Source organism: Balaenoptera ricei, chromosome 10 (genome assembly GCF_028023285.1).
Source record: "Balaenoptera ricei isolate mBalRic1 chromosome 10, mBalRic1.hap2, whole genome shotgun sequence".
In the NCBI taxonomy this organism is placed as follows: Eukaryota; Metazoa; Chordata; class Mammalia; order Artiodactyla; family Balaenopteridae; genus Balaenoptera; species Balaenoptera ricei.
The window spans coordinates 98787311-98801032 of NC_082648.1; the positions used below are offsets into that span (position 1 = coordinate 98787311).

Sequence of the window (13722 nt, forward strand, 5' to 3'; positions counted from 1 at the left end):
GTGTATTCTGGCATTGGTGAGGAAAAGGATTTTTCAATTATGGTGCTGATGGTTAAAGGTGAAAGGCAAACATAAAATTTTCAGAAGGAAAAAAACAATATATTACAGCAATTATAACCTTAAGGTAATAAAGCATAATATATAAAAGAACTTTCAATTTAACTGCATTAGAAGATTTTGTATGAGGGGAGGGATAAATCAGGAACTTGGGATTAACATACACACACTACTGTATATAAAATAGATATCCAGCAAGGACCTACTGTATAGCACAGGGAACACTACTCAATATTCTGTAATAACCTATATGGGAAAAATTCTGAAAAAGAATGAATAGATGTGTATGTATAACTGAATTACTTTGCTGTACACCTGAAACTAACAACATTGTAAATCAACTATACTCCAATAAAATTAAAAAATTTTAAAAAAGACTTTGTATACTAAGACAATGTAAAGAAAGTGAAGAGAAACCACAAACTAGTAGAAAAAAATGTGGAGCACACAGACGACAAATTGTTGGCATCAATTGTTAGCAGAATATAAACTGAACTTAAAAATCAGCAAGAAAGAGATGAACCAGTAAAAAAAAAAAAAATGGGAAAAGTCAGAATAAGACTTCACAAACACCTGTGAATAACTAATAAACATGAGAATATGTCAACTTTATTAGACATCAGGAAAATGCAAATTTAAAAGCCACAAGGATGTATCATTTCACACAGTAAGGTTGGCAAAGATGAAATATGACAATATCAAGAACTGGTGAGAATATGGTCCAACCTTTTACGCTGCAATTAGTATATTACAGTGTTTCTCAAGCTTTGTTTCATTATCAACCCCTAAAGAGCCTTTTTAGGCAATTTTTTCTTACTTCTCACCCCCTCCATTTTAATACTGCAGATACAGTGCATATATGTGAATGTGCTATGACCTTTGGAGTACCACTAACCATCCTAACACCTAAGTTTTTTTCAAGCCCCCCTTCCAAGAACTGATTTTCACCACCTTGAGGGCAATATCTTTTGTTGGGACAAAACCATTTTAGAAAACTGGTGATAGATATCCCATTAACAGACAATTCCACTTGTAGAAATAAATGTTAGATGAACTCTATAGTCTCAAGAGCAGTCCAACCAGATGCAAAGTGAAATAGGTAAACAGAAGACAAGTATTCCAGAGATTGTTAGAGAGCATGATTAAAAATAAAGGGCATTTTCACAAATATTTTAAATAATAAAATGCTTTCCTAGATGCCTTAAGTCAGAGAAAGATTCAACTTGCGCTTTTCCTAGAAGAGATATGCCATAAAATTATTACAGTAGGTAGGCTTTCACATTCCTGGCAGCAAGCAGAAAATAAGCCATTGAACTTACCTCTACATTTTCATCTCCCATTTCTTGAGGGGCATCAGTGTCTGGTTCAATCACACCTTCATTGTCAATTTCTGTCGAAGTTAAGAAAATGAAAATAAGACCTGTGCTATCCAATATAGTAGCCACTAGCCACATGAGGCTATTAAAAATTAATTAACCTTGGCTAGTGCAACTGATGAACTGAACATTTTACTCTAGATTAAATATTTTACTTCGTTAATTTTATTTAAACTGGTACACTGTAAAATATTTCCCTGTTAAACACAATCTTATTGTTTTGGTAAAACTATATTTCATCTTAACAGTCACATAATGTAAGGTATTTATTATCACATTGTAGTAGGTACTCTGGCAAGTGCATAGTTTCTATTTCTATTACATATTACACAGACATACTGATTTAGTCAGTGTCAACAAACTGATTCAGTTGAAATACTGTGTTCTACACACCAATATACTATAATGTTTTTTAAAAAAATATTTTATGCAGATAGCACAAGTTATAGTGATACTCTGATGTAAATCATGATAAAATATTTAATTTTACCATTTTCTGCCTTTGAAAACATAGTATGGATAAATTTTATTTATTTTTTTTTTTCTTTTTTTTTTTTTTGGATAAATTTTAAACTAAAGGTATACTACTTGTACAGAATTGACCCCCAAAGATAGCACTAGAAAGAGCTATGCTACAAACTTCATGATGGACAACTGTATAAACAAAACAAAATAACTGTTATATATCAAAAAATGTTTTAAACAATAAACATTAGGAGACATTTTTAGCAAAGAGTAAACTTGATAAAAGCAGTTTCCTCTCAACGGTCAAAAAAGAATGAAATTAAAATTGGCTACCTGAAATCAGAATTAACATCCAACAAAAAATTTTTAATCAATTTTTAACAGGAACTGAGCTTGTAACTTTTTCTAATTATAAAACAGCTCGATTGCTGCACAAAATGCTTTTAGATGGAGTTAATTTTTAAAAAAATATTCATGGTAATTGTTAGAAAACTGTAAGATTAAAAAAATTTTACAAAAAGTAAAAGATCTGATTAAGCCCCCAAACAACAAACCCCTTCTAACATACCAAAGATCAACGGACTCAAAATTTGAAAAATGAGTATTTTTTTTTTTAGCTTTTAGATAGGTTGTGTGAATTAAGAGACTGCCCAATTAATAACTGGGGTATATATTTATAGTCTCAAAGGACCTCCAAATTTATGAAGAAATTTGTCAGTTTGCAGTCGAAAAAAACCAAACCAAACAAACAAATAAAACCCCAAGCCCATGGCATAGACATCAGTTCTTCTAAACTGAACCAGTTTTATTAACACAGATGCAGGTACTAAAGGAAAATAATTTTTTGGTACTTGATTCAGTTACTGGAAAACTTTTACATATGTCTAGAAAAACCTGGGTATCCGACCCAACTTATTCAAATACAAATTTCATGAAGTCTGAATACTGATCAAGTATTTCCATTAAAAATATAACATCTGCATTGAGATATGCTATAAATACTCTGGATTTGAAGACCTAGTATGAAAAAAGGAAAACAGCTCATTAATAATTTCCCCATATTGATTACATGCTGAAATGTTAACATTTTACATATTGTTTAAAATATATTATTTGAATTAATTTCAACTGCTTTAAATTTTTAAAACGTGGTTACTAGAAAATTTTAAATTTCATATGTAGCTCATGTTATACTTCTATTAGATAGCACTGATTTAGTCAATTTAGTAAAAATCAACATAGGACCATATCATGAGATTATCAAATACAAACTACCATCTCCTCACCTAGATCACTCTCCTCACTTGATGGTTCGTCTGTCTTTATGTTTTCCTCCGCCTTCTTACTATCTGTTTTTTCTTCCTAGCAAAAGGAAGGCAAACAATGCTATCAGCATTTAATAACACACCCAACATATATGCTATTAATTTATACCGATTTATGTATAAACTATTCAGATACACTGTATTTCAGTTGTTGATGCTCTTTCTTGTTTTGTTTTGGTAAACTAGCTTTTGTTTTCTATTTTTATTTCTCTTGTTAAATTAAAGGGACTTCCCTGGTGGCACAGCGGTTAAGAATCCGCCTGCCAATGCTGGGGACACAGGTTCGATCCCTGGTCCGGGAAGACCCCACATGCAGTGGAGCAACTAAGCCTGTGCGCCACAACTACTGAGCCTGCGCTCTAGAGCCCATGCGCTGCAACTACTGAGCCCATGTGCCACAACACTGAAGCCCGCGTGCTGTAGGGCCCACGTGCCGCAACTGAGTCCAAGCGCCTAGAGCCCATGCTCCGCAACAAAGAGAAGCCACTGCAATGAGAAGCCCACGCACCGCAAAGAAGAGTAGCCTCCACTCGCCGCAATTAGAGAAAGCCCGTGCATAGCGATGAAGACCCAACAAGAGCCAAAAAAATAAATAAATAAAAATAAATAAATAAATTAAATTAAATTAAGTATAGGTCCAGTCCCTCATCCAAACCATTTAGAAAATGAGTTTTAGAATTTTTAAAATTTTGGATTTTAGGAAGCTAATAAAGTGGATATACCATATTATGTAACACCCTTAACAGGCACTGTAGTCCACAACTCTCCATAATCAAACACATTACTACTTTCGCAAAATAAAAATATTTTAGCAGAGACGTAAGTTAATACAATTTTGTCTTCACACGTTTATCACATGGCAAAGTATCTTACCTAGGGCTCAGAATCTACCAAACTCTGACAAATGACTCACCAAAAAAAAGAATTACTACTTCTGAAGCTTTTACTTAACTTCTCTCATTTCACTGTTCAAAGATATGCTAAATAATAAAACAACAAATTTTCTTATCAATTTAAGACAGCTAGTCAGAAGACTCTCAGGAAAAAAACCTTTTAGACATGAAGGCAGAAAATAGGGGAAAAAGAAATTCCAACGGGAGCATTCTTTTTTTTAAAAAATTAATTAATTATTTATTTTCGGCTGCATTGGGTCTTCTTCTTTGTTGTGCACGGGCTTTCTCTAGTTGCGGCGCGAGCGGGGGCTGCTCTTTGTCGCAGTGCATGGGCTTCTCATTGCGGTGGTTTCTCTTGTTGCAGAGCTCGGGCTCTAGGTGCGTGGGCTTCAGTAGCTGTGGCTCGCGGGCTTAGTTGCTCCGCAGCATGTGGGATCTTCCCAGACCAGGGCTTAAACCTGTGTCCCCTGCATTCGCAGGCAGGTTCTCAACCACTGCGCCACCAGGGAAGTCCCAAGGGAGCATTAAGAGTACATCTTCCCCCACCTCCATCTCTAAACTTTAGATACCAGCAACCTCCTACTGTTTGTACACACCTTTTTGGCAAATATGCTAAAGCAACTCCATGAACCACACTCAGAAATATCCCTCAGGTGGTAGGGCAGAAAAAATTGAGAGTAACTAATTTGGGCTGTTTTTTCATTTACTTTCCAAATATTAATAAAGTACCTACAAAAACACTATGCTACGTGCTAAGAAACAAACAAACAAACAAAAATGATGAATGGGAATTCCCTGGCAGTCCAGTAGTTAGAACTCAGCACTTTCACTGCTGTGGGCCCAGGTTCAATCCCTGGTCAGGGAACTAACATCCCACAAGCAGCGTTGAGTGGCTTAAAAAAAAAAAAAAAAAAAAAAAGATTAAGACTACAAATGCACACAGTCACAGACCTTACCACTTACAGGTCATGCATATAACATACATCAAGCACTTATTCTCACTTACTTTATACAATATAGTGAACATTCAACCCCACATTCTCAGTGTTATATCAGATTACAGAGATTTGATGTCCAAATAGAAATTTTACAAAGGTCTTACTTCCAAGTGATTTCTTGGGGAAATCAGGAATGGCAATTTGAGGGCAGAAGGTGAGAAACATCCCTAAGAAACCTTATAGTACTTTATCACTAAACATACAAATGAAATTCATAGCTTACCTTGGTATTTTCTTCCAATTTGGTTTTATGAGTAGCAGGTGGTATTTTACCCCCCATGCTTGAGGAAGATGAAAAAAAAGATATTTGTTTAGAAAACTAAAATTCACTAAGCCAAGCAACATTTATTTATGCTGAGTAAAAGGTTACATATTTAAATAGTTACCTTTTCAAACCTTTAAGGGTAAACTCATTTGAATACTTCAGTATTATAAGTTTTTTTCAGCTTAAAAATTTATTTACTTTTAGGATACTGGTTAATAAAAATCTAACCTTTTCCTTGTCTCAATAAGTCTAGTAAACTTAATTATATAGCTTCTCTGCCCATTCCCAGAGAAAAAGGAAAAGAGGCAGAGAAACACGCAATGACAAAATCATTTGTACAAGTTGTTAATTTAGAATTCAGTAGATATACTTGAATCCAAAACTTTGAATTTTTGAATCAAAAGTTTGACATTTGTAAGAATAGCTCAGTTAAATTCAAATAGGCAGTTTATAAAATAACCATTATGAAGTCACAGTGTAATGATTCAAAACACCTGTTTCCTCTGACTAGTACCTACAAGGATTCTTCTTGGTTATATTCATATGCCTCTCACACTGCAGATTTTCTCCTTATCACCTCTAAACTTCACCCATTAGAATTTCTTCTTGACCTTGCAAGCCCTTCTTTCCCAAATACTCCAGGCCAACTAAGTGAGTTATACATAAATAACTTAAAAATAAGGAAAAAATAAGACCATGAAGAATTAGTGTTATATGCTCCTTCTGGGGCAGGCTCTGAAGCATATGGGCTACATGCAACAGTCCAGTGATTAAAAAGTTCAGTGGATTAAGAGCACTCCACAATAGTGAGAGCTAGAGATCACAAAGACTTAACACGTGCCTTAAAAAAAAAAAAAAGAGGCCATTAACTTTTATGTAAAACAGAGATATGTTAACTTGGAAAACAGAAAGGAACCTAGTCCAAAACACCTGTAAGCGTCGATTCTTTATAACTAGAGTTATCAGAGCCATGCTTACATTAATTTCAGTTGGGTGGGATTTCTGGACATAAGGTATGAGTATACTGGATTTAAATAGATATTGGTTTTCCAAAGTTCTTTTACCAACTTACACATCTATTACCAGTGTATGAGAATTCATCTGTTCCACACCTTGGCCAACACTTAGCTATTGTTCATCTTTTAAATTTTTAGCATTTTTAACAGGTGTGTAGTGGTATCTCATTGTAATCTGAGTCTCTTTTCATACATTGGCCATTTTTTAAAATTAATTAATTTATTTATTTATTTATTTATTTATTTTTGGCTGTGTTGGGTCTTCGTTTCTGTGCGAGGGCTTTCTCTAGTTGCGGCAAGCGGGGGCTACTCTTCATCGTGGTGCGTGGGCCTCTCACTATCGCGGCCTCTCTTGTTGTGGATCACAGGCTCCAGACGCGCAGGCTCCGTAGTTGTGGCTCACGGGCCTAGTTGCTCCACGGCATGTGGGATCTTCCCAGACCAGGGCTCGAACCCGTGTCCCCTGCATTGGCAGGCAGATTCTCAACCACTGCGCCACCAGGGAAGCCCCTGACTGGCCATTTTAAAAGCCTTTTTTGTAAAGTTCACCTCTTGTCCAGCCTTCTATTAGGTTGTCTATCATGTTTGTAGGTGTTCTTTGTATATTCCGAATATGCACATTCTGTCAGTTTTACAAGTTGCAAATGTCTTCTCCCACCCTGTGGCTTGCCTATTCACTCAATGGTATCTTTTGATAAAGCCAACATGAAGTAAAAATATAAATGCAAAGTAACAAATGTAATGAGAAACAAAATTTGCAATTTCTTGTATTAAGAAAAACGTGCACCTTTCCCATTCTGTTTAATGTGACAGTAACAAAAAAAATCTTCAGTTACTCAGTACCTTTGATAAGGAAGAATGGCTCCCATGTGCCAATCATTAAATCATTACACAATCCAAAACATCTAACTACGCAATTCAGCAAAGTGAAATGGTTTAATGATAGGGAACAAGCATACAAACAGGACAAAATTCTTTAAAATTCTATTCTACCGAAAAACTTTTCAAAAGAGCACAGTAATCAAATACCAGTTCTTTGCAGTTAAATTTTAATGAAGGCACCAGACTTCCTAAACTGTGTTTTTCCTAAGTTTCAAAATGCAGCATCCAGAAATGTATTTAGAGTGACATCCAAACACAGTCCTAACAGTGTAATTTATGTTAAAACTTTGGGAGGTGATAGTCCTGCCAACTAATGTGTTAAACTAAATCTAATCCTAAGGAAATATCAGACAAACCCGAATTGAGGGAAATTCTACAGAATAACTGGCCCATAATATTCAAAATTGCCAAGGTCATGAAAATCAGTGAAAGACTGAAGAACTATTTCAGAACGAAGAGACATGACAACGAAGTGCAACATGTAATTCTGAAGATTAGATACTATTAATGTATCAGTATCAGTTTCCTGAGTTGATGGCCTTACTGCAGAGGACTGTCCTTGTTTGCAGAAAACACACCCTAAATGGTGTTGGGGACACAATGTTGGAAATAGTTCAGGAAAAAAGTTCCTTGTACTATACTTGCATTTTGTTTGCAAGCTAGATACTGTTTCCAAAAAATTAAAAAATTTAAAACTTGGGAGGAAAACCCAAGAGGGTTTATTCATAAACTAGATTTAGAGTTTCTCACATTCCAAATTCTAGTTAACTATTGGAAGGTAACACCAATTTATAGGTACAGAAGTTTCATTTTATGCTTCCAAGATTTAAAACAAGATAGTTCTCTGCCAAAAACTGCAAACTGGACTTTGCCAATATAGGCATTTATGTGGGACCACACAAGACTTCAATCATAATTCTCTTAATTTGGTAACATTAAACCTACTCTATATTTACTATATTTACTTACACACATGTACAAAAAACTGGGTACTATATTTTAAATTCACTGAGGGTACAAATGCATCCTGTTCACTTCATTTAAAATATTTGCTGAAAAGCCATGTGCCATGCACGCACTGTGCTGGAGACTAGAATACAAAGATACTCCCTTTGATCTTAAATTGCCATAAAATGAAAGGATAAACGTAACTGCAAGATACGAAGTAGACCAAGTTGTGATATAGGAGAAAATCGCATCAGAAAATTCTTCTCCCCCTAGAAAAACAAAAATATTCCAAAACATATTTCTTGGAAAGAATGTAGTCTCCCTGATTCCCACTGACTATTGGGCCAAAATTTTTTTCTTCATATTTCTCTTGTTCAATTTATTAAACTTATATATTCTTAAAACCAAATAAAATTTTAAGCTATAAACAATAATAGAAATTATGGCAAATAAGCAAATGGACTGTTCTTCAATGTCTAAGCCTGGATATCCATGACTAATTTAGTATGGAGTAGAGGAAAACCTGAGATGGTTTCTACTTGAGGAACCCTAAAAGTAGGATTAGGTTTAGGAATATTACTGGACCTATAAGTCTCCACATTCAGCCCTATCTATCTCCTGTAACTTTGGACTGCTTTAAGAAGACTGATACCAATACAGAAAAGAGAGGAACTGATACACTTCAGAGACTACAATACTTGACAGAATTTTCATACCATAAATCAGAATTCTCTACACAGCCACAATCGCTCCAGCACAAGTTACAACACTGTTTCCAGATGCAGTTAACTTTTTCTTCACAGTGTCCTCTCTCTACCTCTCTAGGAGTGGAACATAACATTGTATCCACTCAAAATAATGTTCACTCTTGGTGCCAGATATTTCTTCCTGCAGTATCGGTCCGCTTTACCTGGAATTTTAAGAACTTATTAATTGTAGGCTCTTTTCTCCAATGAGTAAATAAGAAGAGAACAAAAGCATACAAATACCTTAAGTGACACTTTTGGATCAAGTTACTCAACAGAGAAAACGACTAAAATCTAGACCTCAATTCCTAGTCCTAAAAATTTTTCTGTTAAAAAGCAGAATTTGCAAAACGGTATTAACTGTTAACAACTGTTATTAAGCTACTACAGTAACTAATTGTAAGCGTTCTCAGAATTTTACATAAATAACATGAGCAAAAATCTTACAGTAGCTAGAAAACTGGTGGGGGGAAAAAGGACTGAGAAACTTCTTAGAGGAAAAAAATTACTATCCCACCACAGACAACGTTGATAGATTTGACCTTAAGTTTCTTCGTTAGAACAAGCTCACTGGAAGAAATATTCTTTCAAATGTTGGCTAATCATTGGTTCATCTTCCCCTATAAAAATATTACTAAAATAAACAAATCAATGTTTAGGGTAGTACCTTTTAGGAGTCATATTGCTTTACACTATTTATCACCTTTTTACTCGCTATTTATCACCGTGAGATGCAATTTGTATGTCATCTCTTAAATTCCTCACCAGAGGTACTGACTCTAAAAAATCATCTCGGGGAAGAGTTCCCTTTCTCCCTTAAGCTCCCCTCCAATACGCAGAATACTAATCTCTATTACATGCTAAATATCAAGACGAATTTCTGTACTTATCCATCTGTATCCCTAAATAGATTGTACTTAAACTGTTTCCTAGCTAGCATCTGGCACAATGCCTGTCCAATTAATTCCACACTCGTAGCGCCGTACTCTGGAGTTAAAGATAACAAGAATAGATCGTGTTAACATGTGGGTCCTTGAAAAATCAGTTTTTTAAAAGTGTCTGGCGTGATGGCACTGCCACTATGGAAGTACAATAAGCGATTCCCAAAATAATTCTACGCACTTAGAATCAGTGTAACTGTAAAAGTAATCAAACACAGCTACCACTTTTATTGTAACTTATTAAATAACTTCCACATTATCACACCACTTTTTAAAGGCACAGTGCGTAAAGGAGCTGCTTCGTGTCACTGCCACCTCAGCAGGACACCAGAGGTTTCAAGAAAAACAACTCCACGCGAAAGCGAAGTCTTGCCGCTTTCACCCCTCCCCCTCACGCCTACGGTGCCCTACTGCCCGCAACCATCTGCATCTCCGTATGTCGCCGAAGACACACCCCTGGCGACCTCAGAATGCAGGGAACCCAGCTCTGCCTTTTCCTTCCCTGCCTCTGAACCATCTAAGCTTCCCGATCCTCCACTAGCCCCTCGAGGTCGCCGCCAGGGAGCGAGACTCGCCGCCGAGCTCCAGGTTCCTCCGCCCCGCGCCAGCTCGGGCCCAGCTCGGCCCAGCTCCCCCTCCCGCTGTCCCTGTTCCCTCCCCCATCGGCCCTCAGGCCCGGGTCTCACCTCTCCACCCACTCCCTCAGGAAGCGCATTTCCTCGGTGTGCAGAACGCTCGGGTCCTGCTTGCACATTTTCACGAAGGCTCGAAGCTCGCTCACTTTGCGGGGGTCCATGGTCCGGAGGCGGCGGGAGGCAGCAGGAGGCGGCGGGAGGCAGCAGGAGACGGCGGGCGCGGCGGAGGCTGCGGCCCGATCCCAAGCCCGGGCGCTAGCGCAGCGTGACCGCGTAAAGGGGGCGGTTGCTGCCAGGCAGAACAGACTAGAACCTCCCCGGCCACTGGCTCCGCCCACCCAACGGTCTCGTGACCCCGGGTCCTTCGCCCGTTCATTCCTACTCCTCTACCGCTGCGCTGCGCACTGGCTAGAATCTTCTAGAAGTGTGGCTGTTCGTGCTGGTGCCTGCCTCTCCATGCACGCATTCTTATCTTCACTCAGAACCAGTGCTCTAGATAGATGAACCTCCTATCCGGTGCTTTCAAGGAGGCGGGAGCTGTCAGCCCCTGCGGGGAGTCATTTAGAATAGAATATTCTGTGATTGTGGCTGTTAAATGGAACACGACGTCATGACGCCAAAACGGCCCTCCGGCCGGAGCGGCGGTCACAGCTCCGGGTGTGACGTCAACATTCTGCGCCCCTGTGGGAGGAAAGCCCGGCGAGCAGCGCCGGCCGGAAGGGGAGGGACACCTGGCCTGGTTTCCGGGCGACTCAACCCTACCGGCCGCGGCTTCTTCAGCAGTTTTCCGCGTTTCCTTCCTGAAGCGCAAGCGTGGCGGTTATGCCTTGGCTACTCTCGGCAACTAAGCTTGTTCCCTCGGTAGCAAGCGCCCGCAGCCTCTCAGGTTAGACTCCCACAGTGTCTCCTTCGGGGCTTGCTCTGAGAAGCCTGAGGCGCACCCGAGGGGTCCAGGTTGGTCTGAGGCGACCCCTGCTTTAGCGGACTCTTCTGCTGGGGTCTCCACTCCCAAACCCTCTGTGCGCTCCTTGGATTTCTCCTCTACCCGCTGCCCCTGGAAAAGGGTGGGCCCGGGGTTCTCTTTGCAGTTGAGGTATTCTGAGAGGTTGAAATGACTGCAGAGAGAAAAGGGTGTGCTGTCTTCCCAGAGGGGCTGTCTTCAAAGTAACTCGGACTCATGGAAGTTGTGTCAGTTATCACACTTGCCCAGGTGACACAGTGTCTCACATCACGTAGCTCTTGTTTCTGTTAGGTTAACCTACAGTCGGATTTTCGTGTTTTCAGAGTAGACGTGAGAGCTGGCTGCAGAATGTACAAGAAACACATGTTTAGTACTACAGATCTTTGAGTAGTTCCTCTCAGAAGAGGTAATGTTTGGAAATACTCCTGAGGCTTTTTATGTCTGAAAGCCTTGCTCGAAAAGGCAAGATAGTAAGTCAGAAAGAGAAAAACAAATATCGTATATTAACGCATATATGTGGAGCCTAGAAAAATGGTACAGATGAACCGGTTTGCAGGGCAGAAGTTGAGACACAGACGTAGAGAACAAACGTATGGACACCAAGGGGGGAAAGCCGCGGCGTGGGGGGGATGGTGGTGTGATGAATTGGGTGATTGGAATTGACATGTATACACTGATGTGCATAAAATTGATGACTAATAAGAACCTGCTGTATAAAAAAATAAATAAAATAAAATTCAAAAATTCAAAAAAGAAGAAAGTGTTAAAAAAAAAAAAGAAAAGGCAAGATAGAGTAGTCCAGGAATGGGGGGGGGGGCATTTTTTTAGGGTGTATTCTGTCGCGAGCAATTAATGCGATGAACATGAAGCTTGATCGGTGAAAGATGAATCGTCTTTCAGGCAGATCTGCCATTGGATCATATTTGAGTTTTGGGGGCCGATAGGTGAACAGTGTGTGAGCCGGAGCATGTGGTATTTGACACCAAAGTTATGTCTTGACATGTGTTTCTTATGTTGGTATACCTGAATTTATTGAAAATGGAATGGTAATTATATCGACTTAGGAGCCTTACTCTAAAAAGTAAAAATAAAAAGTAATCATTGTTCAGTGCACAGAACTTGCTCTTTGCTTCTAACAGTTAAGCTCCAGAAAGCTGTCCCTCTCCATGGGAGTAGGTGAATAGATATGCTGTTAGTCAGTCTTGATCACAGAGACCATAACTTATGGTTTAGAGCTGGAACCATTCTTTGCTTGTAACTTTTTTTCCATTTGTTGAGGCTTTGTGTAAAACCTGATTAATCAAGATGTAGGGCTAGGTACTGGATTATACACACCAGTGTCCTGGAAAACTGTAGTCATTATGCTTCATTTTGCTTCAGTGGAATAAGTAAATTTAACCACTTCTCACATTAACATCATAATATACATATATAGGCTTTTTGAATGAATGAATGATCTCCTTGGACCTTCACAAGTCCAGTAATTAGAGCAAATATCATTTTACTGATGGGGAACTGAAACTAAGACAATATCACAAGTAGCAAGTCAGGAATGTTAATTGTATGATTGCCATGTAGTCCTTTTTCTGTTATACCTCTGCTAGGTCTTACTCTGCTTAGTAAAGTCCTTTTTGACCTTTTTATTGAGCCAGAAAGAATGTATCTTCATTCAGTAACTTTTGAGTTAGTAGTCATTGTGGGTGAATCTCCACTCCCCTGGAGTTACAGTCTAGTCAGATGATAGAGAAGCAACAAATAAATGAGAATATATATAGCAAAGGATGGTAATAGAGTCTTGACTCAAGTGACATGGGAGTTCAAGAAAGGCAATAATGGGTTGTAAGTATGTTATTCTGGGATTTTATGAAGTTTTAGAATTTGAAAATTCCACCAACTTTAGATGTTCATAAATAGAACTTGGAATTCTGTGGTGCTCTTGGTTGCTTTTCCTTAGGAAGGCTTTGGGAACAGGGTGTTGAGTACCATAGGTAACTTCCTATTCTACGAAAGTCATGCATTCCTAAAGTGAAAATGCTTTGGCTAATTCAGAGTGTGATTTCATTAGTTGTGATATAGTTATTAACACCTAGTCATTTGAGAAAAAGCAAAATAAAGCATTAATGATGCATAAGTAAGTTTTATATTTTAAAAGACTAGATCATTTAAATATAAGTGTGAGATGAGGAAGGGAAATATTGAAAATATTAAAGAATA

The 13722-nt window shown here is 38.3% G+C and overlaps 2 protein-coding genes across 2 annotated transcripts in view; one reads left to right on the forward strand and one right to left on the reverse strand.

The window, feature by feature from the left end:
- The window catches only part of ST13 (ST13 Hsp70 interacting protein), a 28075-nt gene extending 17174 nt beyond the window's left edge, over positions 1 to 10901 (reverse strand). The window contains exons 1-4 of the mRNA XM_059937043.1: positions 10599 to 10901; positions 5338 to 5395; positions 3185 to 3260; positions 1377 to 1447 (exon numbers count right to left, since the gene is read on the reverse strand). Of these exons, the coding sequence (XP_059793026.1) occupies positions 1377 to 1447; positions 3185 to 3260; positions 5338 to 5395; positions 10599 to 10708 (315 nt within the window). The 5' untranslated portion in view covers positions 10709 to 10901. The remainder of the gene's footprint in view (positions 1 to 1376; positions 1448 to 3184; positions 3261 to 5337; positions 5396 to 10598) is intronic.
- Positions 10902 to 11216: 315 nt separating this feature from the next.
- Positions 11217 to 13722, forward strand: part of XPNPEP3 (X-prolyl aminopeptidase 3) — a 62081-nt gene continuing 59575 nt past the window's right edge. Inside the window, exon 1 of the mRNA XM_059937040.1 lies at positions 11217 to 11433. Coding sequence (XP_059793023.1) covers positions 11370 to 11433 — 64 coding nt within the window. The 5' untranslated portion in view covers positions 11217 to 11369. The remainder of the gene's footprint in view (positions 11434 to 13722) is intronic.